Source organism: Podarcis cretensis (genome assembly GCF_951804945.1).
Source record: "Podarcis cretensis genome assembly, chromosome: 6".
Lineage (NCBI taxonomy): Eukaryota > Metazoa > Chordata > Lepidosauria > Squamata > Lacertidae > Podarcis > Podarcis cretensis.
Genome location: NC_137175.1, coordinates 63,983,468 through 64,008,386, shown reverse-complemented (window position 1 = coordinate 64,008,386; position 24,919 = coordinate 63,983,468). Strand labels below are relative to the sequence as shown.

The 24,919-nt window shown below is 41.4% G+C and overlaps 3 protein-coding genes and 1 long non-coding RNA gene across 7 annotated transcripts in view; 1 reads left to right on the top strand and 3 right to left on the bottom strand.

Moving 5' to 3' along the window:
• Positions 1-24,919, top strand: part of LOC307219107 (uncharacterized protein) — a 63,021-nt gene that overhangs the window by 9,651 nt on the left and 28,451 nt on the right. For 2 of the 3 annotated variants that reach the window (XR_013840294.1, XM_079982048.1), the window contains 3 exons: positions 1,113-1,242; positions 4,593-4,760; positions 11,345-11,386. Coding sequence is in view for 2 of the 3 variants with exons in the window: in XM_079982048.1 (XP_079838174.1) it covers positions 1,113-1,242; positions 4,593-4,760; positions 11,345-11,386 (340 nt within the window). In the remaining variant the exon portion in view is untranslated. Of the gene's footprint in view, positions 1-1,112; positions 1,243-4,592; positions 4,761-11,344; positions 11,387-16,433; positions 16,482-24,919 lie in introns of all 3 variants that reach the window. The other variant, XM_079982047.1, reaches the window with a different exon arrangement.
• LOC307219113 lies at positions 1,257-16,481 on the bottom strand. 2 transcript variants are annotated; one of them, XR_013840299.1, is made up of 4 exons: positions 14,326-16,481; positions 4,554-4,934; positions 3,552-3,677; positions 1,257-1,551 (listed from the first exon to the last, which is right to left on the bottom strand). It is a non-coding gene; the product is annotated as an uncharacterized lncRNA (long non-coding RNA). The 2 variants fall into 2 exon arrangements; XR_013840300.1 differs by lacking the exon at positions 14,326-16,481 and adding an exon at positions 12,227-12,358.
• On the bottom strand, positions 16,491-20,231 carry LOC307219178 (leptin receptor-like; the record flags this gene model as incomplete). The annotated part of the gene is made up of 2 exons (XM_079982183.1): positions 16,491-19,842; positions 20,091-20,231. 2 exons carry the CDS (start codon positions 20,229-20,231, stop codon positions 19,027-19,029), a joined length of 957 nt encoding a protein of 318 aa, XP_079838309.1. The 3' UTR covers positions 16,491-19,026.
• LEPR (leptin receptor) overlaps positions 19,856-24,919 on the bottom strand; it is a 58,030-nt gene continuing 52,966 nt past the window's right edge. Inside the window, exon 19 of the mRNA XM_079981990.1 lies at positions 19,856-24,435. Coding sequence (XP_079838116.1) covers positions 24,418-24,435 — 18 coding nt within the window. The 3' untranslated portion in view covers positions 19,856-24,417. The remainder of the gene's footprint in view (positions 24,436-24,919) is intronic.

The following is a 24,919-nucleotide window of genomic DNA, read 5'->3' as shown; positions in this document are numbered from 1 at the left end:
TACTAAGGACATCACATTTGTCTGCAATCTACTTGTTTCTTATTTATAGGACTCCATTTTATATTACTGGGATGTAGTTACAGTGCAACCAGTCAGGAGTATGGGAAGTACCTGTGAAAAATGTCGATATTTTCAACATCTCAGTCCTATACACATTTACCTGAAAATAAGTTCCACTGAAATCCATAAGTAAACAACTAAGGATGCGGAATAAATTTGATTCAGTTCACATTCAAAGGTGAATCTATCAAATTCACACTTTCTGAAATATGTGAACCAAAGCACAGCTATCCTTCAAAATTCACATTTCCAAATTTCACGATACAGTCCTCATACAAACAGTGTTTAGAATTAAGCACATATCGGGGAAGTGTGTGTAAAAAGAAATATATTAGTCAAAATAACATACAAAAATACATTATATTGGAGGAATTCCCTGCGCAAATCTGTACATTGGTTAAAATTGCATGCAAAATGTCTTTATGAGGGGAAGATCTCATTAAAATGCAATGAATTTTCATAAGGATTTTTAAATAAATAAATAAATCACAAATTGCTGCAGAAATGTGGAGAATTAGATTTCAGACTGGAGAAACTGAGGTAACCAAAATCAACAGATCCTTTCATCGCTAACTGACAGCACTAAACCTGTTGTTAATGCTAAAGGTAAAGGTAAAGGTACCCCTGCCCGTATGGGCCAGTCTTGACAGACTCTGGGGTTGTGCGCCCATCTCACTTAAGAGGCCAGGGGCCAGCGCTGTCCGGAGACACTTCCGGGTCACGTGGCCAGCATGACATCGCTGCTCTGGCGAGCCAGAGCCGCACACGGAAACACCGTTTACCTTCCCGCCGGTAAGCGGTCCCTATTTATCTACTTGCACCCGGAGGTGCTTTCGAACTGCTAGGTTGGCAGGCGCTGGGACCGAGCAGCGGGAGCGCACCCCGTCGCAGGGATTCGAACCGCCGACCTTTCGATCAGCAAGTCCTAGGCGCTGAGGCTTTAACTTTTAGCGCCACCTGCGTCCCCTTAACCTTTAGCGCCACCTGCTACTTGCTTGTAAATAAGGTATTGTTCAATCTTTCATTACAATTAGAATTATTTCATTTTTAAGGCAAATATTTGAAACTGAGAAGTGCTTCAAATTCTGGCTTGGATTTCACTCCTATATTGAAATACTTTTGATGGCAACGAATTCCAGAAGAGCATCCATGTTATTCTGCTGCAACACAAATGGACAACAGGTCTGTGCCACAGGACTTTTTATTGTTTCTGCAATACTTTTGGTGCCTTGTGCATTAAAGGCATTGACAGTAGCCTGGCTTTTTGTGTTTTTTAAAACTGTTGATTCCCGGATTTCGCCTCCACTAGACTATCATCTATGAAGAAACACTTATACCACCATTATCTCCAGCTGTATTGAATTTGTAGCTCCACTCTAATGCAGTTATGGCCCTGCTAATGCAACCTTGCAGGAACAGATGTTTGGACCAGGATAGCTTCAAGGGTTTTTCATAATGTTCTTTTAGACAGGCTCCTGCCATTGATGAAGTCTGAAAAATGTTAGTTGTCAGAGACTGTGCTAGCAAAGCAGGATATATTACATATATTTGTAACCTTCAGAGGGTGTGCGTGGTTGCTGAGGGTGCAAAACCGAGGGAATCTGTGGGGTCACATAGGGTCCCAATCCACACTCAAAATCCTTCACCCTTTTTCAAAAAAAATAATAACCCAGCTATAATTTCCAGTTCCCAGGACTCCAGTAGGCTGTTTGTGTGCTTTAAATGTGTAGTGTGTGTAGCCATGGTGGTACATGTAAGAGTTCTAGCCGTGGGGGGGAGTGACCACATGGTAGGCCCAATGTTGCAGGGAAGGAAACTGTTCTGACTGAAAGCCCACTGTTTGGATTTGGGCAGAAAAGAGAGAGGGAGAAAGAGAAAGCAGCAAGCTCCCATTTCAAGCTCAGCGGTGAAGAGCTAGTAATTTGAGTCAATGGTGCTGTCAGGACAGCACTCTGGAGCAGAAGTCAAGGGACTCACACAGCAGAATCAACAGCAAATGCAACAGGGCCTACTGAACCCCCATTCTGATGGAAGTGAAGTAAAACACAGGGACGGCTGTAAAGTCTGGGCTTACAAATTACTCAACAGCACCACAGAGTAGGGCACAATAGAAAGGGGATGACGGTGTTGCTCTTCTTTACTTAAGGAAGCTTCATGCCTTCCTTTGGGCCACATTAGCAATTTAGAATCTTTGTTTCAGTGCCTCAAAAGTGTTACGTTTTGTTCCGAACTGTTGTGGTGGTGATCCGTAGCCCTCCATTTCCCCACCTCCCTGGCAGCACCAACCCCTATTAACTCTTCACATTTAATGTGGGGTGCAGATTTCATTCTCTGCTCTCTTGGGCACATAAACAAATGGAGGAGATAGAGAGAGGAAGGGTCTCTTGAACTCTGCTGCTATTGGCATTACTGGAAGGGTGGAATGGATGGGAATTCTGACCAGAATCCCCTTTTGTCCTGGGTTGGGGCAACAACAGCAGAAAAGCAAGGGGGAAGAAGGGATATACAGTACTTCACGTTCTCCCATACACTGGTACCCCGGGTTAAGTACTTAATTCGTTCCGGAGGTATGTTCTTAACCTGAAACTGTTCTTAACCTGAAGCACCACTTTAGCTAATGGGGCCTCCTGCTGCTGCCGCGCCGCTGGAGCACGATTTCTGTTCTCATCCTGATGCAAAGTTCTTAACCCAAGGTACTATTTCTGGGTTAGCAGAGTCTGTAACCTGAAGCGTATGTAACCCGAGGTACCACTGTACTTGTTTAAATTCCAAACTTGCTGGCCACATTGAGGAGCTGCTACTGAGCTAGTCCAAGCTAGTACTGCACTAAAAGAAACTCTGAGGGCGGGATTCACTTCAGTAGATGCCCTGTGCAAGGACTCCCTGTTGCACAGTGGGACTTCCTCACCTCCTTTCCCATCCCCTGGCCCCCCAAATTGGTTTGAGGGGGTTCAGGAGAACCTCCAGAACAGCACATGGGCGCAGGAGAGAAGGAATTATTCAGTCTGGCAAGCTGAAAAGGTCTTACTGGTGGAACGTTTAACATAGCACAGTGTTGAATTTCCTCCTTTATTTTAAAATATTTTCTTATTTGAGAAGAGTATCGTACCCTTAATTCTTGCACTTGTACAAAAGTGGTCTCTTCATGCCCTGTAGGTTGTGGGGGAACTCCAACTCTGAGCCAACCACTGAATGGGAAGATGGATTTAGCAGACTGGGGACAAATCTCTCCTTCAGCAATTGCTTATAGGCCCCCACATATTTTTAAAGAAGCAGTTGACAATTTAAACCATTATGTAACTGCTTAGATTAAAAAGAAGGTAGGAAATTGCTTCCAAAGCACCCATGGCTCTTTAAGTGGGGCGAGGGGAAGGGTGAGCAACAAATTGAATCCATTATAGCATTACGCTCCACATTCAGCATTTCTATCGGAAGTCATTATGCTATTTGGATAACTGGTTTGAATTGGATCATTTGGATTTAAGGTGTACCTTGGTTCCCAGTTCATCCAGCATCATCTGGTTGTAACTTCAATTTGTGGCTGCGAAGGAAGGACTCGAGGTTTCTCTCCAAGTTGTTCAGCGTGGTATACAAAAACGGACGCATTTGGATTTTGCCTGCAAAGGAAGATTATGGGCTCATCTAGACTTCCTTTCGTTCTGTGTTTCTAGGCACAGGTCCACATTTTCAAGCTCTGTGTCTGAGAGTTTTCTTTCTTGTTTCTTGTCATGACATTTTCCCCAGGAAAGCCTGTGTTTTACCATTGAATTGGAACCAAGCGCAGTCGGGTTTTCCAAGGATTGCCATTTGCTCTGATTCAGTGGTAAAATGTGGGTTTTTCCAGGGAGAGCACTAGGACGAGAAACAAAAACTGCTCAGACATGGAGCCTTAAAGCACGGGCCTGTTCCTGGAAAGCATGTCGCAAAAGGAAGTCTGCATGAGCCCTTAGAGTACACTTCTAATTCTTCCTTTTTACAGCCACCATGCCTTGAACTTTCCCATGTCTGAAATCATGTGGGTATGGCTTGCTAAAAATGGATTTGCAGGCCTGATTAGGCCAGAGGTTCTGCACCACTACACTAAATTGTGATTTAGCATTCTGTTCAAACAAATACATGATGTGGTCTCATCCGTGAATCACATGGGTTTGATGGCTGATCTTGTTACTTCCACTGCCAATATTGCCAGAGCAGACTGAACCCTGTGGAAGTTGCCCTTGTCACAATGCAGTGGGAAAATTAGGGCATAAATCTCCCTTTCCCTCAAGGAACTGTCCAGACACATCAAGTTATTTATTAAGGAGCCTCCACATAGTGAGTCATGGGCACTCGGATTCATGGCAGGTATCAAGAAGTGGCCTATGCTGGCCATATAGAGCCATTCACTTTGAGAACCTTGGCTTGTGTTACTGAGCAATAGTCACTTTATAATTTGAGATGAATCATAACATCAAGGCACACTGACTCTCGCAACAAGTACGTAAGACATTCACAGGTAATTTTGTTCTGCCTCCTCCTCCTCTCTCTTACAGAGCCCTTCTGTCTTTCATACTTCAAAGATGAACCAGGCTCTTCACCACTGGGGTTGCTATCAAGAACGAACGTCTAGCAAAATTGAGCCTTCAGCCTTTCTGCCTTCAAGCGGTAGTGCATGTACTTTGCATGCAAAAAGTCCTAAGTTTAATCCCCATCATGTCCAGGTACGTTCCAGTCAAGAGTCCTGTTAGTCAACATGCACAGTACTGAGGTAGATGGACCAGTGATGTGACTCAGCATAAAGCATCTTCCTAAGTATCACTCATCACAAAGACATTTTGATGCCTTCTGAATAGTGGAGTATTTGATCTGGGCTGGTCTTTCGCAATAGTGTCTTCCTATGGAAATTAGAAGCAGGTTAATGAGTCAGGCAGATCAAGGTTTCCGGAGGAGCTGCTTTCAGCAGTTGACGCAGAGGAGGAGGCTGGGTAAGTGTTGATACTAAGCCTTCTTACATTTTGAGGCGTATATGAGTGGGTTACAAAACAAATTACTAATCTAGGCTGAGACTTCACAGGGCTGGTTGTTCAAGAAATGCTGCCGCGTTCTTGGTATGTGGGCTGGAAATGTCCCCTGACTGAAACCCTGGAGAGCTGCTGCCAATCAGTGTCAGCAACAATGAGATAGATCTGACTCAGTATAAGGCAATTTTCTATGTTTTAACTTGGGGAGCTATAATAATAATAATAGCAGAGGTGATGGTGATGGATGAATATTATGTGAGGGTTCTCTGCTCGCCTTCTATTTAGATGAGGTAGTCCAGGTTCACCCAGTTTGAAGTTTGATACTCCAACTACTTGCAACATGCTTCCTATCTCATCCTAACACTATTTTAATGAAGGGAACCTACATGAAGTATCATTTTATAATAATTGCTCTCTTCCTCCCTCTGAAGTCTCCTCTGTATTATATTCATGCACACATTTTATGTGAGCTCTACTTAACCATGTAAATATGAAATGCCAGAGAGAGTATATTACATATTGCTTAAGCAGGCCTGGGATGAAATCTCTCGTTATGCTGTTCATGTATGCATCTTTTGACCTTTTGTGGGTGGTGTTTTCCATTCCTTTTCCCTTTTTTGTGATACATGTACATATCCTCCAACTGATCAAAATAGGGATGCTTTTTTTTTTGTTCCTGAGCTCTCGCAGGAGCCAGATCACTCAAGCGAGAGCGTTGGACCAAAAACAGGACATTCTGGGATAGAATCAGAAGTCTGGATGGCTTCTGTAATGCTGGGGTGTCTCACTTAAAATTGGATGTTTGAGGGATATGCATGTGGCCACCCTGTGCATGTATGCAACTTTCCACTGGAGTAAATAAAAGTTTAAATATGAACATTTAGTACCGACTCAAGCTTGCCAGCCTACTGATTTTAGCTGGCTAGGCATATACTTTACTGTATATGTATGTGACCTAATAATAGTATACCGGTTTTGTTTACAATTTGCTTACAAAAGCATACCTGAAAATATTATGAATAGTTCCATAAAACGTCATAGGCTAGTAGACCTGTTCTGACAATGCATACTCTTTAAGCAAACTGCATGATTTTAAAAACTACTTACTTCCAACTATGAATGCTCAGCACTATAGCCCTAAGGGAAACCACCTACAAAACAAACAAACAAACAAACAAACAAAAAACGAAGGGAGGAAGACAAACTGTAATCTCTATGGTGGTAACTTTTTCTTGAAAACAGACTAAGGGTATAATCCTATATTTTGGGAGTAAGCCACATTGAATTCTGAGTAAACATGCATAGTATTGTGCCTTAAGATATTTATGTTCTTTAGAAAATTAAAGCCTCGTTTTCTCCCAGTTGTAAACCTGTGTCTCAACTGTACCAGTTCTATGGGACATTCCCCCCCCCACCCCCCACAAAAACAATCCTTTAAATAGAAAACCAGCTGGGCTGAAACCTTTATCTTTGTGTGTGTGTATATGTGTGTGTTTAATAATAATAATAATAATAATAATAATAATAATAATAATAATAATAATTTTTTATTTATACCCCGCCCTCCCCAGCCAAGGCCGGGCTCAGAGCGGCTTACAAGCAATAATAAAAACAAGATGAATGATTACAAACTTAAAAACAAAAATAAAATACAACATTAAAATAATGGAACATTAAAATATTAAAATGTAGCCTCATCGCAGGAAGAGAAGGAAAAGAGAAAAAAAAAAAAGGAGAGGGAGGGAGGGAATCAAATTGGCTCCAAGCCAAAGGCCAGGCGGAACAACTCTGTCTTACAGGCCCTGCGGAAAGAAATCAGATCCTGCAGGGCCCTGGTCTCATGAGGCAGAGCGTTCCACCAGGCTGGAGCCAGAGTTGAAAAGGCCCTGGCTCTGGTCGAAGCCAATCTAACTTCCTTAGGGCCCGGGACCACTAGGAATTTAAAAATATATACCATTTGTGTGTTTGAAGGAACATTATGATATGCAAGTTCCCTGCTGTAGTCTACAACTCACTAATAGGGATGCCCAACACTGCAGTCCAATACATGTCTATGCAGAAATAAGTTCATGGAGTTCATGGGGCTTATCCAGATATGTGGGTACAGGATTGCAGCCTTAATCAGCCAGTGCACATACTGTAGTTTCACACAAACATTAATTCTGTTTTTCCTGTGCATTATTTAAAAAACTGAAGTTGTTTCCATTATCATCTAAATATAATGGGTTTCCTAACTAACTGAAGGCAAGTAGAAATTCAAACTTGCTTTAGAGTCCACCAGATGGCAGGCTACTGCAGCATAAGCCTAGCAGGGAGGGGGAGAGAAGATTTTTAGTTTGAAATTCAGAGGCAAGATAAATGCTACTTCAGATTTAAAAAAATTCTTAAGTGACTTTTGTATTGGAAGGAAGCCTTCTATCATTTGGCCAAGGTATTCTTTTTAAAAAGAATGTAAAGCTCCCGCTGAGAGATAAAGCACATTTTGCTTTTTGTCCTGAGCACTGTATCTAATATCTGCTGTTAGTATGAGCTATGCCATTACAGAAATGTCACCACTTCTTTAAAGAACTTGGGGGTGGGGGTGGGAGCAAGGAATGGCCAAAGGAACAGCACACATGCCAGAAGAGAAAGTTAAAATACACACCATCAACTAAGTACTTTTTGTACCCTATGTAGTTGAACATAAGACTACAGGATCCCTGTTGGATCAGAACAAAGGTCCAATTAGTCCAGAATTCTGTTTCCGTTGCCGCCAAGTGGGAAAGGCTATGGGAAGCCCACAAACAGGGCATGAATGTAAAAGCCCTCTGTTGTTTGCATTTCCCTGCAACTGGTATTCAGAGGCCCACTGCCTCAGAGACATTATATAACTATTGCAGTCACTGATTTCTTTATCCTCTATGAATTTATCTAAGCTCTTCTAAAAGCCATTTAAGTTGGTGGCTCTCACTGCATCTTGTGGCAGTGAATTCTATGGTTTAACTGTGCACTAAATCTGGATGACATTCAGAATATAAGAAGAGCCTGCTGGATCAGCCCAGTGGCCCATCTTAGTCCAGCATCCTGTTCTCACAGTGGCCAACCAGACACCTATGGGAATCCAGGAAGCAGGACCTGAATTCAACAGCACTGTCCTGAGGCTTCCAGCCACTGGTATTCAGAAGCGTATCTTCGAGAATGGAGATAGAACAAAGCCATGAATTTGTCTGTCCCGAATCTTTCAATAAAAGGTTCAGAGAATGTACTGAATCTGGCAGGAGGCTGACTTTCACAGTAAGGTCTTCACATGTGGCCTCTTGACAGGTAAGCGGATCACTGGAAAGAGTGTCTGGAGATGTAAAATACAACTGGGTGGTGTTTTTCTCTAACATTCAAATGATCTCATTCAGCGCAAATGAGCCCAATAAAGCTCAAGTGCAGGTATTTTGTCTCTTGGCATGGCAGGAGACGCACATCTACAGCAGTCATGTATCTTCCTGCAAGTTTCACTTCAGATCTTACAAATAGGCACTGCTGGTTTGTGTATGAGAAACTGCACATCTAGCTGGCATTGCTCCTGTAATGTCTGAAAATTATCTTTGGCACACACCCTTTTTCACCATGTCGGGTCGTTTGCAAGTCTCTGTGAACTTTGCCCTCTAAAACTAACCACTATGTTATGGTTTGAAAGATATTATTATTCTTTGTGCCAAGAATTGATAAAGAGTCAAGAACCACTGATCTTGGCAGGGACTGACAATTCCCACTTGGCTCCTTTGAAACATATATTTGCTCCTGAAATATGTAAGGAAGCCAGAGGTTTTTAATGAGCTTGGAGGTTAGCATCCCAGGACAACCCAACTGGGTCAATAGGCCTTCAAGGCAGTTCATGGTCTGTGTGTATGCAAGGACAGAGAAACCATGTGCCACACCACCACTAAGTGTGCATTGTGATGGTGGGTGGGGGAGAGACATGTACATAGATTGCTGAAATCCTTCCAGTTCAAGAAAGGCACGAAACAGTCACAGGAATTGTCCATAATATACATACAAACTTGCCCTGGTTGTTGGTGGCATCTGTCTGTCTTGGGAGACAATGGAGGAGTACGCCTTTGGGGATGTAGTCATGTTACATCATGTTTAGGGAGGAGGGTGCACACACACACATAAATGTGCCCCTTGCTGTATTTGCACATGGACAAACAAAAGAAGACTTATACCTGCTGCTCATGTGAAACCTTGTATTCATAACAAAGCTCCGGGAAATTAAGAGACTTCCAAACCAGAATCTCCCATCAAGGTGCTAATCTTTTACTTCATCCCTACTTCATAACTGCATTTCAATTTTGAATGTAATGAGTCACTTCAAGTGTAAATTCATTTCAGTGTCTTACCAGGAAAAAAAACATGGCTTAGCCTTGAGCCAAGGGGCTAATTCTCAGAAATTGTTTTCAATGTCCAGGGCTTAGCTTCAAAACATATGAGGGGAAAATACAGAGTCATGTTCATATTGTTTTTCCTCACTATTGAATGAACCGGAAAACCTTCCTTCTTGTGAGTACATGACAGACTGTGTAATGACCAAGCAAACCTGAGTTCTGTCACCTGTCAGTTTTACTAATTATGCATTAAGATACCATAAAGAGAGTTAAAAGCATATATTGTAGCAGGGGGTAGTTGAAGTAACCATGCCAGCTAGTCTATCTAACTAAGCTGGTGAGATTTCGCTGTTTCTGACCCCCCAAATATAGTATCAGGTTTTGCATGGAGCCTGAAACAAAACCCAATGAAGCCTTTTGAAATGGCATGGGGGTGAGCAAACCCGAACAGAGGCAGCGGGTAGGGGAGCCAATTGGCATGGGCCTATGATTTTCAGGAGGCCTACTCTGAGTCCCTCTGTTAGGATATTGTAAAGAGAGTCAAGGGGGATCCTTTAACACAACATATTAATATTTTAAAGAAGATACATAAAACATTAATACAAGATAAAATATAGATAAGTAAAAGCAGAAATGGGGCCTTTATTTCCCATCTGGCCTGGGCCTGTTACCAGCTTTGCATGGCCTTGAGGGTGAGGGCACAAATGTTCTCTACCCAATAAGCTCTTTCCAGCCGTGGGTGCAGAAAAGGTACCGAAAGGGTGCAAATGAAGCATCCGAATAAAAATCCTGAAATGTCCTTCACAGAAAGCAATCAACATTAGACCACTCTTTTTGAAGCCATTTCTTGGATAAATAACACTGATGGCTCTGTTAACGCTTTTGGCCTCTGCTATTTTGAGCTGCGGAAGACAATGACCGTTCCCCGCCTAAAACGGGGGGCGCCCTTTGCGTGGACGCACGCAGCCCCTAGATCTGGAGTGGCTCCAACAGCATAGGCTTGGCTTTGCCTTCCCTCAGGTGGGATAACTGGAGGTCTCCGCCTACCTCAGTCAGTTGTCCAATCCCACCTGGGGGAAGCGTTGCCAAGGAGACCAGGCCAGGTAGGGGAGGGATTACCTGCCCACACAATAGAGGGAGGATCTTACCTGGGAATCCTCACTTGGCTCCAGAGCTTGAATGCATGAACACATGGTGTGCCAGTGAGGGAGGTCCTGACCCTGAACTATTTAGTGGCACAACTACAGCAGCACGACCTGCAAAACTTGATCATGTTGGCAGCAGCACACAGGAGGTTTCATCCTGATATCCATAGTTTTTACACAAATAGAAACTTCTTTGGGGGGGGGAGGGTTAGATGCAAAGAATCAGTCTGGAAAGAAAATTGGCTGTTCTTTATTTTTATGCATATAGATTTGGGTGAAAACAGTTGTTTATGAAATCAGGATTTGGAGACCCTGAGTCTCATCCAGCTCTAGTTGCACACAACTGAGTGGAACAATTAGTGGTTCTGGACAAGCTGCACACATATTGATTTTAATGCTTAGTAGTACCTCTTAGCATATTGTCAGGTACATTGATCTTAATAGATGTGTGTACATCACTAAATGTCTCATCACTTCCTCATTAAGTAGCTAAATGTGTGTGAACCTTCTGCTGAAAAGTAATCTGCCTGAGAGTTCGCCCAAAGGGCTGTTTGTGGGGTTTTATTTGTGCTGGTAGTGTTGTATATGCAGCCCACCACTAAACGCTGCAGTCACCAAACATGTATGTGTGATTACCTAAGGAGGAAAAGCAAGTGGAAATCCCTCCCCTGCAAGCCAGTGGGCACAGTATCTAACAGCAGCCATGTTATTTTAGCACCTGAGGCAGAAAATCCCACAGGTACCTTTGTTTACTGACAGGCCTACTTGTCATTATTTGCAGGACTCAAGCATTAAGGAAAGAAGACTCTGCCTTCTTCAAAAGGTAATCTGAACATCCATTTCAAATCATTATTAACCATTTCAGTTTGGCTTTTTATTTGCTTTTCCATGCATTCAAAAAGTGCTGAAGTTTTCTTGTAATTCGTTATACAGAGAATGGGTTTGCTGCTATAAAACAAAAGCACTCAGATTGTTAAATTTGTCATCATCTTTCTCGCAACTGAGAGCTGGAACCATGGGTGGGAGTTTTGCTGTCAAGGCAGGATGAACCACCCACTCTTTCTGCAGATATTTGGATGATATTTTAACCTTTAAAGCTAAGTTGCTAAGTGACATTGTTTGAAAAGAGGTAGCCTTTCTGTTTCTGTTTTTTGTGGGGGGGTTTTAAACTAGGGCACTAAAAAGAGGTTCACATTTCTCAGGTGTGCAGCTTCTCATGCCACAACTCTGCCTGAGTGAGGAAAGACTTCACCTGATCGCCTGGCTTTTGCGAGCTCTGAAAGAGGCTGAAGCTGTTCCTCTCCTTTTGGGAACACACCTTTAATTAAAGAACACGTATAATTGCTGGAATATAACCCTAATGCATTCTGAGCTTGCATTTACCTTATGGTGTTGGAAAAGAGGCTAGAGCTAATGAAAAACAGGTGCATATGAATTTATCTCAAATCAAGGGGCCTTATGCACTCAATTAACAGTTCTAGTGGAGGGATAGGGAAGCATTTTCCAGCCAGTATTTTTGTTGATCTCTGGGCAATATGGCAGGGGTGGGGGGCAGGCACATGCCAGTGGTGAGTAGGGCGAGAGAGAGAAAGTGGATAGAGGAAGTAATGTAAATTTTAGCTTGGCAAAGTACGCTAATTTCTACACACACTCACATACCCACCTCTGTAAAGCATTATCAGAATTATGGGCGACATGCCAGCCAGACACAAACACCCAAAAAGGATGCATGAAAATGAATGTAGCCTGGCGTGAGTTCTGAAGGTAAGATGGAGAGGATCAGAGGGCCAACTTGGCACCCAGATCTGAGGTTCCCCATCAATTCAAAGAGTTGATGATTTCAGTGGCATTTAAGAAGGTAAATGTTCTCTGGATTGCTCCCAATGTCTTTAGTCAGTTGCATTCTATAGCTGTTGCTCTCTGCTACCACTGGGTACTCCATGGTAACAGAAGCATTAGAATCTGATACTATGCAGCAAACGTCCTGTCTTAGAAATGTCTGATCAACTACTATAAGTGTATTGGGAATGTCACCATTGTGCTGTTGGTGGATGTGGGGTTCACCGAAAGGCAAGTGACATGTGGCAAAAATATGTAAATATGTTCTACATAAGATCGTAAATATGTAGCCGCTTGAAACCTTCTAATTGCTGCACGCTTGGGCATCACTGCTCTTGCCCCATATTGTGGTCACTGAATTTCTTCACTGGGCTCCGTTTTGCAACTCTCCAGATGCTTTGCGTCCCAAAAGTTAAACAAAGATTCTACACACAGAAGAGTACAAGGATGTTATTAAAATACAACCTCAACAGTAAACATTTTATTCACAAAAATAAATACAAAAGTACTCTGGCAAGTATTTTAAAGCATGAGCTCAAGAGATACCCCACAACTAAGAAATCATGGTTCAAAGCCCAATTCAAGCCACAGTTTCGGCAGGGACAAAAACCCAGAACATTTTTACACTCAAATACCAAGGATAGTCAGACAGAATGGCGTGAGAGGTTAACAAACCATAATTCTACAGACGTACAAAAGCAACGTGGTACTTGTTACTTCTGCCACTCACAGGCCACAATTTGAAAAATATAGTTAGATTATCTATCATATAATCATATCTAGCTGCAAATGACCCGTAATAGTGAATAGCATATGTGAATTCAATCTGAGTAATTTTCTTGAAGGTTAACAGAAATGACTCATGGATGTATGGATGTTCCACCTGGATGTGTATTCAAGTGTAACATGGATAAATAATTTATCACTCAGCAAAACTTACAACTATACTACCAAAGTTGTAAGAATCAACCCTGTTTTGCACTTAGCAGTGGCTGAGGTATATCGATAGGAAGGTGTTGGTTAAAAACTACCATTAGCACCTGTCCTGGATTCTTCCTGAACAAAAGCTATAAGTGCAGGTTTATGTGCAATTTGGGCACAGTACTACCCAATAACATGTGTCAGCATGCACTATGCTATAGTGTCTGTGGGCAGGAGCCACTAATTCTGATGGGGTTCTCTTTGTCAACAGAAGGTATGTTACTCCTTCTGACTTTCCCTTCACATCCCTCTGTTCCTACAGCACCATGTGGTAGTGAACAGGCCTGCTATTTCAGGTTTTATAAGTAATGTCAATAATCAGAGTTAATTAATACAGCTTGCTACTTTTTCACCTGAAAAAGTGTTGCAAGCTATGCTCCACGTTCATATAAACATATCACTCCTCTAATAAATATCTGCTACAGAATGTGCGCATCACACACACTGTTGTTGAAAGTACTGGGAAGCTATTCATATGTTGCTCTCCAGGGCCAGTGTTCCACCAATTTAAATGACAAGAGTAAGAATCAAAGGATAATAATGATCATTTCTAAATACCTGTATAGATAGACCTGCATGGGCTTTGCTCACAGTGCGGCATTTAGCAGGTTGTAGGAGCTAGGATCATTTTGACAGCAACTGGGAGCATTTTGACAGCAAAATGTACGAAACATCCTCTTACCAACTCTGCTGCTAGAGCAATCCACAATGGTATGCAGTAAGCAAGGGTGATGCACAGAGCAGAGGTACCTGATGAGGAAATAGCTGTCATTGACTAAAACAAACCAGCTATGGCTATTAGCTATGGGTGAGGGCACTCCTTCTCCCAGCTCACTTCCACTGAGGACTGGGTGGAAACTATGCTTCACCTATGGTGGTTACCAAAGTGGTTCACCTATGGTGGTTACGCTTCACCTATCCATGTAATGCTCTGACTCTTACCAGATCGCAGATACTACCATGTCAACCAAAGCACTGAGCTGCTGCTTGATTAGTCCTGTACCTAGGAAATGCAAAAGCACCCTAAGGCCATTGCAGTTTAATAAATCAGCATTGTGTTGGGAAGTGGGCCAATTTCGGCTGCCTGAGTACCTGCAATTGTCTTTATGACATCAGAGTGCAACATGTAGTGCATGCAAGAGCAGTAACCAGAAACATGAGAGTATTGGGGGTGGGGGGTGAGGAGGTAGCATACAAAGACTGCAAGTGATTGTCTTTGGGTCAGGATGTCCTCTGCTTTTTCAGGACAGGACTTTATTATGGATATCTTTGCATTCTTCCTATTATCTAGAACCCAAACATTTTCCCTAAACTTAGTTGCGGGGAGGGGGAATAGTGCTATGGAGAAACCACCAGTGATGTTCTGTTTACAATGAGAAAGGACCAGTGCTGGGATTGTGTATAAGGCCTCGTTTTCTATTCCTAGCATAGCCTGGCTAAAACAGCTTCATGTAACAGATCAATAAAGGCTTTTGCTCAAAACCATGAAAGGTGCTGCCTGCCAGTATAGGCGGCCCTGGGCTAAATGAATCAATGACATGAACATAAAACATAGACCCTTATATTTTGACAGAACCGTGTAAAGTAGAAATAGCATCAGTGTAATGCTTAAAATTCCCCAACCCCACCCCTCCGGTGTCTTTTTCATCTTTGTGTGGATAAACAGGGGGATATCAAGGGAGGACCTGTTCACTTCTAATCATATATCCAGTGTTTACATAACAGGAAAGAATTTGGGCAAAAAGCTGTGCATCTTGACCAAATTTACTGTGAGCATCAATACATGTACATCAGCCAAAGCAAATTTGGTTCTGCCTACCTAATCGTATCTTCCTCTTGGGACCTAGAGGAACATTTTACTGGTGACCTACATATATTCTAGTTCTTAGAATTTCCAGATATTGTACAATAAGTGGACTGGGATAATGATAAAAACTTGCATGATGCAAATTCCTTGTCTTTTTATATTGGTCCATGAAGGTAAAAAGTATTCATGTTTATTGGAACTGTTTATTTTCATGTCCTCTTGAATGTCCCAGGGCAATTCCGACTGGTGAGGCTGTATTTTGTTATTCACCTCCACCGCTCTCCAGGCAATTTGAACACTGAGATTTTACAAGTCTCATTACAGTGCTCTAAAGTAATGGAAATACTGAGAAAACAGACCATAGATTGAAGAATCACAAAAAGCAGTCGTAAAATGAAGCATTATATAAGAGTTGCCCAGGCTTCTAATCTTCACTGTCGAAGGCCTTATTCCTAGGCATCATTAGCGTTAGCTACAGTAATTACTAAAGATTAGGCTGGGGCATAGATAGAACAGAGCAGATGGTAGATGCAGAATATGCAGATGTTGCCTCTTTTATAGGAGTTTATAGGAGTGCAAGACTGAATGTCATTTTGAGATTTTAATAGCAATTCTAGATAGTATATATATGCACTCTGCTTGTCTATGTCACTGAAACTAAGACAAAGAATAAAGCTCCTGAAAACTTGGGAAATTTCTCTTCGTTGGTTGCAGTTAAAAACATGAACCTATTTTTTTATAACTACTTAAAGAGCAGCAACTACCCGTGATTTTGCCTAGAATTGTGTGTATACTTTAGAAGTGGGTCACTACATCCTCCTAACCTGAATTTCAAAGTACGACAATTAGCTAAGCAGTATGAACAAACAGTAAGGCACAGCATTCAGAGTTCAGAGGCACAGCAAATAGAAAAGTTAAGGTGCTAATCAAGATTAGAGCTATGGTGAAAGAGCTGAGTGTTTTTTTGTTTTGCCTTGCTAACTCATCGTGGTATTGCTTCTTGCTTACAAAACCAACAAGAGTTTTCCCATACATTCAGATAAAACAGCAGGCCACTGATAAAACCAAACACACAATTCCTCCAGGGCTGATTTTGTTCCATGTACTGTACATTCATTAGACAGGTAGCAACTGTGGGTTCAGCTTCAGAAATTATGTAATAGATTTCAGTCTGCAGTGCTTTTGATACCTAAAGTTAAGCTGAATGGTGAAATAGTTACAAATTATTGCCTTTTCTTACTAGGAAAGCTGTGGCTTGGTCCTGTTACCAGAATCTTTGAAATGGACTAGGGTTGCTAGCATCAATTAATTAAATATATATTTAAAAACACACACACAAATGATGACTGGTTGGGGTAGCTATGGTAAAAGTCAATAAATTTGCTATCTCTTTGAATGCCTGTTCACAGTGCTGTTACAGTGCTGTCAAAAATGGGTTTTTCAGCTGTTTTGGATAGTGGGAACACTTTTGTGGTTGTGGCAAAAATGTGACTTGCCACAACCAAATGAAAGCTATCAAAACCCCTGTTGACCTGGGATATTGGAGACCTGGACATTTGTTAAACCAATTCAGTCCACCAAAATCCATGGAAGAAGCATGGCTCTTCTAAGCCAATTCCAATGAGTTATCTGCCCACCTAGAACAATACCTAGAGCATTTGTTCCCACCCTGCTTTTTGTGGACAGAGATGCATGACTTCTCTACAATTCTCTGCTGAAGAGCAACACTGGAATTGGAACACAGCCTATGCTACCTTTGTATCAGCTCCAATTCTAAACTCATTACTAGTGAGTGAGTCTCATTTGGCACACTGAGACTTAACCTCTGAGCACACACAAACTTAGGTTTGCACTGTCAATTTTCTATCCAAATTATGAAGGAAGGCATGCTGGTGTTTTAAGATCCATTGCTGAGGGCAACAGTATCTTACTCACTGACAAATCCACTTAAAAAACAAAACGTTAGAACTTGATAGCCCTGTCCCTGTTACACTGGGTAAATGGATGAAAAATATCTTTGAAGATTTTAATCAGAGACTGGGCATATGCAAGTGTTGGTACTCATATACTCTTCAGGCATCCCCTCCATGCAGTGTGGTCCGAATCATCATGATTACAGGTGTTGCTCAAGCATATCCATGTTAACAGACTGGCACTGATCCCAAATGACAGGACAAGCTTTAGTGTTGAGAGATTAGATATTAGGAATATGCTTGCACAATGCCACATCTAGTTGTTTAAGACAGCACACACACACACACACACACACACACACACAGAACCCCACCATACCTATTCAACATTTTTTTCACATGTTCCAGGCTGGCCCACCCATGAGGCAAACAGAGGCAGATGCCTTAGGCAGCACCCCCTGACACTGTGTGCTCCCCCCCCTCCCACTGCTGGAGAAGCAGTGGCAGTGGCGTTGGCCAGATCTCACTGCTGCTGCCGCGTCTCCTCTGATGCCACCGCAGTCGCCTCCCAGCATAGAAGTGAGGAGAAGCCACTACCACTTCTCCTCACTGCTGGAAGCTGACGCAGCCAAACGGTAAGCCCCGTGACTCCGACTTTGAGGACGCGCAGCAGGGGCAGCAGCTGCCAGGTGAGGTGGCACCTCCCCTTTTTGCTTCAGGTGGCAAAACAGTCTGGGCTGCCCCTGCCACCTTCTATTAAAGTCCTGGCTAGAAAATTGTATGAAAATACCCTTGACAACAGTGCTCTTTGGAGGAGAGCTATTACTAGTTGCTTTGCAGATAATGTGTTTCAGGACAACCGGCATTTGCCTGGCTGCTTTTCCCCATGGTTTAGTGCTGATTTGGAGCCAATGGCAATTGAGTTTTCCACAAATTGCTGTTTGTTCCAGTTTATAGCTGAAGAGTGTGTTTTCCAGGGGGAGGTGGTGGAGCAAAGGCAAAACCGCTTAGACCCATGTTTAGAAAGCACAGGACAACCAAAAAGCTGTTCAGAACCTTGTTTTCTAGCCACAGGACAAGCAGAGGAGTGGGTAAGTTCTGAGTCTACTATGCAGCAAAGCACTTAGTTTGGTACTAAAAATAACATAAAACACCCTACACTCAGTATAAATCAATATATCTAATATAGGTGGACATTTTAAGGGTCTCTTCACTAGATCAAGCAGTATCCAGCCCTCACTTTATTCCCCATGCTCCCAGTCACCCATCCAGTTTCAGTTGCTCAGTATATGCTCCCACATAACACATGCTGTGTGCGAGTGCATGTATCTGCCTTTCCGATAACAGATAGGCTTTCTCTTCTCTCCCAAGTTTCTAAAAATGTGAATAGGGAAAAGCACACATATCTTTTAAATGTTCATAAAATGGTGGGGGAAATATGGGGTGATATAATACAAGGCTCAGCGAGGTGTTTTTTTTTAAGGGTTTTTTGTTTGTTTGTTTTTGCAGTAGCGCCATACAGCAAGGTTTTTCTGGTTTTGAAAGTTCTCAGAATGATGCAGTCATGGAGCAGATGGGGGACAGGGGAGGAAAGGATTTGTTCCTTTTGAATTTAGTAAGGCCACTATGGCATCCAAAAGATTTGGATTCAGCCACATTTCACATAAAAGTTACAATGGAATTATCAGCCAGGGGGAGGGCAGCAAACACATTTTGCCAGGTACCTAATACTGTTTCGTTGTTGTACCTGGAGAAAATGCAATATTCTTGCAACAGAAGTGCAACGCTGAATAAAATATGTGGGCTATGAGTTAAAAAATAAATAAATATGGGCCTGTTCATTGCGGGAAAATGCGAATCACGAGGAGAGAAAAGAGGCCTTAATCAAGAGTACATCAAGAGTACACTTCAGTAGGTGGCAGCTTAGACTTTACCACTGGCTGTCTCATGCAATTTAATTGCCATTGTCTGGAACTGTGGCATGTATGGTATGAAAGCTTGAACAGGGGTTTCACACTTGTTGATCAAGGGATTTAGATCACTAGTTATATCTTGAGGAAACTTCATGCCTCCAGCTAGAGCATTGGTGTGAAAGTGACAAACCCCATTGGAACTTTCTGTTAAAAAGATGTCATTTTCACTTTTGAGTGAGCTCATTCCTAAGTAGAACATGCTTCTCTTTGGACTGTGTTCCTCACTGAAAGTTCTATCCTGCTCTGAAGGTTCTGAGAAGCCCTCAGATGAAACAACAGAAAGAGAGAGCTTTTGAGGGGACACGTGTTCATCACAATCAGGCAATAGCAGAAATGATTGATTTCCCACTGCCCAAGAACCGCCAGAGAAAGATGTTGGAACTAAGGAATCCTGGCCTAGAAAACCTCTTACAAAAGAACTGCTTAGATCCTTTGGTGGCTCATAAAGCCCACTTGACATGGAGTTGGTTAAAATAGTCGCATATTTTATATTAGACTGTCCTGTCATTCCACCACGGGTTTCAGCATCATGGACATTCTCAGAGACACTATCACTATTGAAATGGCCACTAGAGCAAGCTGAGTCATGCTCCAAGTCTCGTGTGGTTGCAAACAGAGAGTCAATAGCTAGTAAGTCTTGTTTGTCTTCGTCTTTCATTGCTTTCTCAATACTGATATCTTCCAACACTATTTCTGACTCCAGAAGAAGAGGACCAAATGACAGTGCTTCAGGATGCTTGAGAAAGAGATGTTCAAAGGTTTCAGGCTAGAAGACAAGATACATTTTAATGCTCATTTATTAATTAATGACTTGTAATGAACAGAAAAGAAAGGTGGGGAAAAGGAAATACATTAAACACTTCAATTTTATTATTCTTAATTTGGCACAACTTTAAAAGCCTGATGAATGTAATGGCATTCACATTTCATGAAGTTGTATGCTTTATTTTAAGTAGTGTGCATAAGCATTATAACAAAAGAGAGATTAGTGCCAGAAATTTGTAACACATTTACATTTATGATACCATTGGAGTTTGGATAATACTGAAGGTTCCATTTCAGGTCAGTCTCTGATGAGCTTATATAACAAAGGGAAACATAATTGTTCTGAACCAGATTTTCATTCTTGTCAATGAAGAGAAAGTATGCATGCATTACATTGGCAGTGCTGAAGCCCTGAGTCTTGCTCCCTATTTATGCCTTTGGAGTAGACTGGTAGGAAAAAGTTCCTACCCATTTCCACTTCGAAGGGCTGGGCTATAGTGCACTTTGGCAGCAAACTGGTTCATACAACTAGCACAATGAGCACCCACCCACTTCAGGGAAAAGGGCCTCAAAATTTGTTAAAGCTCTGAGCCAGTTTTTCATTCATGTCATTTAGGAGGAATTATGAGAATAATGGGGAGGGCAAAGTTTTGCAGCACTTAAAACCCACAAGTTGACAAGTAAAATTGGCTGTGGTCAACAATTACAGTCTCTGCAAATTATTAAAGTTCACCCAAAGCCATCCAGCCTGGGTAATTAAGGTTCACAAGTTTTATAGCCTATAGTATATGGAGGAAATGATGCGGTCTATCTGCACCCCTTACTTCTCCAATCCAGTAGAAATAATGATGGATATACGTGTCATTGGTACAAGTGTTTATCAAGAGCAGCCACTCCTTATCAGCTTCAAGAATTTAGTCAAGTGCCATACCTAACAGGCTACTGTATCCTGATATCTGGTCAAGTTGATCCCTACTCTGACGAGAAGTTTTCTGGTATCTGTTAAGTCTGCATGGGGAATTATTCTGGCTTCTTGAAAAATCAAAACCGTTTCCTACAAATTTGTATCCAGTGGTACTAAACCCATACTCCGATCAGATATTGATTAAAATGTAATGCCATTTTGCTTCCTTCCTACCTACTAGCTACCCAGGGCTAGTTCTAGAGTCATGGGATAAGCCTATGCATTCCAGGTGCATAGCTTCTCCTCTTACCCTGCTCAGGTAGGCAGTTTTTATAAGCCCAACAGAGAAGAAACTAAAGAAAAGTGGCTTATAAATCTATATGACTATAAAAATACAAAAAATTGCAGTAGCTAAAATAGGAGAAGAGAGACTGCTTATATAACACAGGGGTCCCTTGGGTGCTATAGAGATTTTCTGTACAGAGAGACGTATGAGGCTCCCACAGATCACACAGTGATAGGGCTTGAGTTTACCACTACAGCTTTCTAATGCTGCTCTCTGATACTTGACCTACAGAGTCAAATCAAGGACACAGATTGCATAAATCAAATAAGCCATATGTTAGCATGAATGAATATGAATTAGAATGTGAATTAATATGAGTTAATATGAGTTAGATGTTGTAGGTACTGTTTCCTGGAAAAAAACACCCCACAATGCTACAATGATAAAATAGTTAAATGCAGAGTAAATTGCTTAAGCATTTGGCTGTTAAATATTTGCTCTTGAATATATGCATCAAATGGGAGTGCCAGGAAAACATTTTTACAGCAATTTAAGCCTGTGAAAAGTAACACGAAGGGAGCATTCATAACTTCAGTAGCTGTCATATAAAATTTAGTTTGGATTCAACTGCAAGATAACGAGAGAGTGCAAAATACAGTCACTTAAAGTCCTACATGCAATTTATTTGTATTCACGATATGAAAAAGTGATCCCACTGACTTCACTGGGGAAACTGTAACTTGGTAGTTTTGAAGGATTGGAGTGTGGCTGCAAAAAATAATGATTTTTCAATATTCTGTAGACATGAGGTTGTCTGAAACATTACTCCTACTCAAGAGTAGACCAACTAAGGTTAATGAAGATGACTAATTTAATTTTTACTGCATGCCCTTTGTTTATGTTGCATTTTTCTTTTGTAGAAAATCTCAATTACATTTTGGTATTTCTATGTTACCTTAGGGCATCCTTTCTGGTGTGGGCAGAATCTTATTTCTCTGTCTTCCCTCTCGTCCTGCTCCCTATCCCCAGCTCCCCATGCCTAAGTAATTAAGAATGGCTGGATGGTAGGTGTTCAAATACCTCCTGTCCCCTGCAATACCCTGGTGTGATGCCTGTGTGCTCACCTCTGCATGCATTTCAAGAGGTGAAAGTAGAAAAAGGCCTCCATTGAGCCATAGGTACAATGCGCTGTACACAAGTGCTATACTTACATTAGGAAGTATAGCCCCTTTAGTGTTTCCAATAATAAACTTTTTGTTCAAACATGTTCAATATTTTAGGAGCTTCTTCTAAAACTGAACTTCTACACCAAGTAGAAATTGGAGGGAGGGCATGGAAAATCCTGTTGCTTTCAGAACTCATCCTCTGTTACATATATTGACATTGCTTTTTAAAATGCTAATACGCTATTGATATAGTCAAGTAAATACAATAAAGAAAGAAAAATGAGTTTAATAGACTAACTAGAAACTGTAATATGCATAACCACAGAGGACCCAGTCAGGGAATTAAGAAGGTTTTAAGAATTATGTTCATTTCAAAGGCAATTTGGAGATGTATACATCTATGAAATGAAATTAAAGTGGAGTAGATGTGCATAGCTAAACAAACAAGTGGGATTTTCCATATATCTTGTTGTGTGACATTCAGTACTCTGATGGACATGAACAGAAATCACATGTACTTCCGTAATAGTGTTGTCAGGCATCTCTTGTCTTTAAGAAAAGTCTCTTCATACAAAGAAGATCACAGACCCATAGAATCTAATAGCTTCTCATTAACACAGAGTGCCCTATTTTGAAGGATTTTGAACTGGAAGTTCAGTTTCTAAGGAAGTTCCTATTTCATATTCCAACTGATAACCTCAAAGTCAGTCAAAAGTTTAAAAGCCATAATGTCAGAGTAATTGGGTACTTTTCTTACTAATCAAACTAAGTAGAGAGGGTTTCTTCCTGAATAAAACTGTTTTAGATGTGGTTACTTATTCATGACAGTCTCTTCTTGCTTCCTGTTCAATTTATAGGAAATATTAGACTAACTGGGAGGAGTTCAGGGCTGTGCCTCTACTGACTATGCTACTCAGCTACAGTGGTACATCTAGTTACAAACTTAATTCGTTCCGGAGGTTCGTTCTTAACCTGAAACTGTTCTCAACTAGAGGCGTGCTTTCGCTAATGGGGCCTCTTGCTGCTGCTTCGCCGCCGGCACATGATTTCCATTCTCATCGTGGGGCAAAGTTCTCAACTTGAAGTAACTTCCAGGTTAGCAGAGTTTGTAACCTTAAGCATTTGTAACCTGAGGCGTTTGTAACTCGAGGTACCACTGTACATACGTAGAGCTCTATTGAAGCCACAGAATAATCACGTTCTAGGTGGTCAACACACTCAGCAGCACATACTGTGAAGTGTCGGTTCAACTAGCAAAGCATTTTAAAAGACCATTTATAAATAAATGGAAATATGGCAGAAAGATTGATGTTTCTAAGGCCATGGCATTCTGGACTCCTATTGCTATTGTTGTAAACCAAGGATGGGAAATATCAGGCTTAAATGCAAAATCAGGTTCCCTTCCCATTACACCACCCCTCATTTAGTCAGCCATATACTACTGATGTTCTCTCTATGCATTCATGTCAGTTAAGGCTGGTTAACAGGAGTCTTGGGGAGTAAAGTGAGAATAGCATGGCACACATTGGTTGCATTCACACATTATGCTCACTTACAGTTGATTAAGGAACAAGCCAAGCATCTTCTTGAGCTCATATGCTCCTGTGTGGCAGAAGTTTCCATTTTGCTTCACCAGACGGATGCCAGCAAACAGCAACAGTTTGCCATATCATTCAGTTATGTCATCAACGTTAACTATGGTTAGTTTAAACAAGGCTGCTTCAGAAGCTGCAGTTTGAAGTAAGTTTGTTTGTAACTAAACTTAGCCCATGTTAACCAAAGTTGCTGGTCTGGATGACATGACAAACTGCAATAAACAAAAAGCTGAGCTAAAGATGTCCAAACTCCTCCTCCCAGCCAAGCAAGAGAAAGAAAGGGATGAGGGTTGCTCTCAAGTGTAGGCTTGTTCCCATGTTATTAAATCATAATGTAGCATGTCCTCCTAACTTCTATCTTGATATGTATGCTCCCTTTAAACCCAGCAAACCGTTTACCTGGTCTGAAATATAGAAAGTGTTCTCAAAATTGTATACCAGTAGTGCAACTTTTGAACAAAATCATTTCCAGCACTATTATGTATGAACAAAATCAGCAGAATAATGAAATGATATGTAAGTAATTCTGTCTTCTGAATTCAAATAGATAATTCTTCTAACAACTCTGTATAGGAAGTCTGGGAGCTGTCACATTGGTTCAGCGGGCAGTGATCATGATTAGACTTCAAAGAATGTCCATTCTCTGTTTAAATGAAATGAAATAAAATTAACAATAAAGATGAGAAAATAAATATTTCACTGGGAATGAAAACTGAAATAACTTATAATGGGGGGAAAACCTAATAAGCAAGCATTCTCCTTGATCATTAGGATATTTCTTATGCCCACCTCAATTTTTAATATAACATTTGTGATTCCAAGGTAAAATTATCTAATGGTAAACATTGTCATTTAAGCTACAACAGCTGCACTAGCAGAGTCCAGTTTACCAATAAATGCACCAAAATCCTATAGAAATGTACCCATTCACTATGGGAATGCACCTGCTTTGCATTCAGAAGGTCCTAGGTTGAATCTTAGCATTTCCCAGTAGGATTTGGTAAGGTTACTGTGAAAGCCCTGGAAAGCTCCTACCAGTTAGTGTAAACTAGCCTTCTCCAACCTGGTGCCCTCTAGATGTTGTTGGACTCCTATCATTCCCAACCATTGCCTATGCTGGCTGGGGC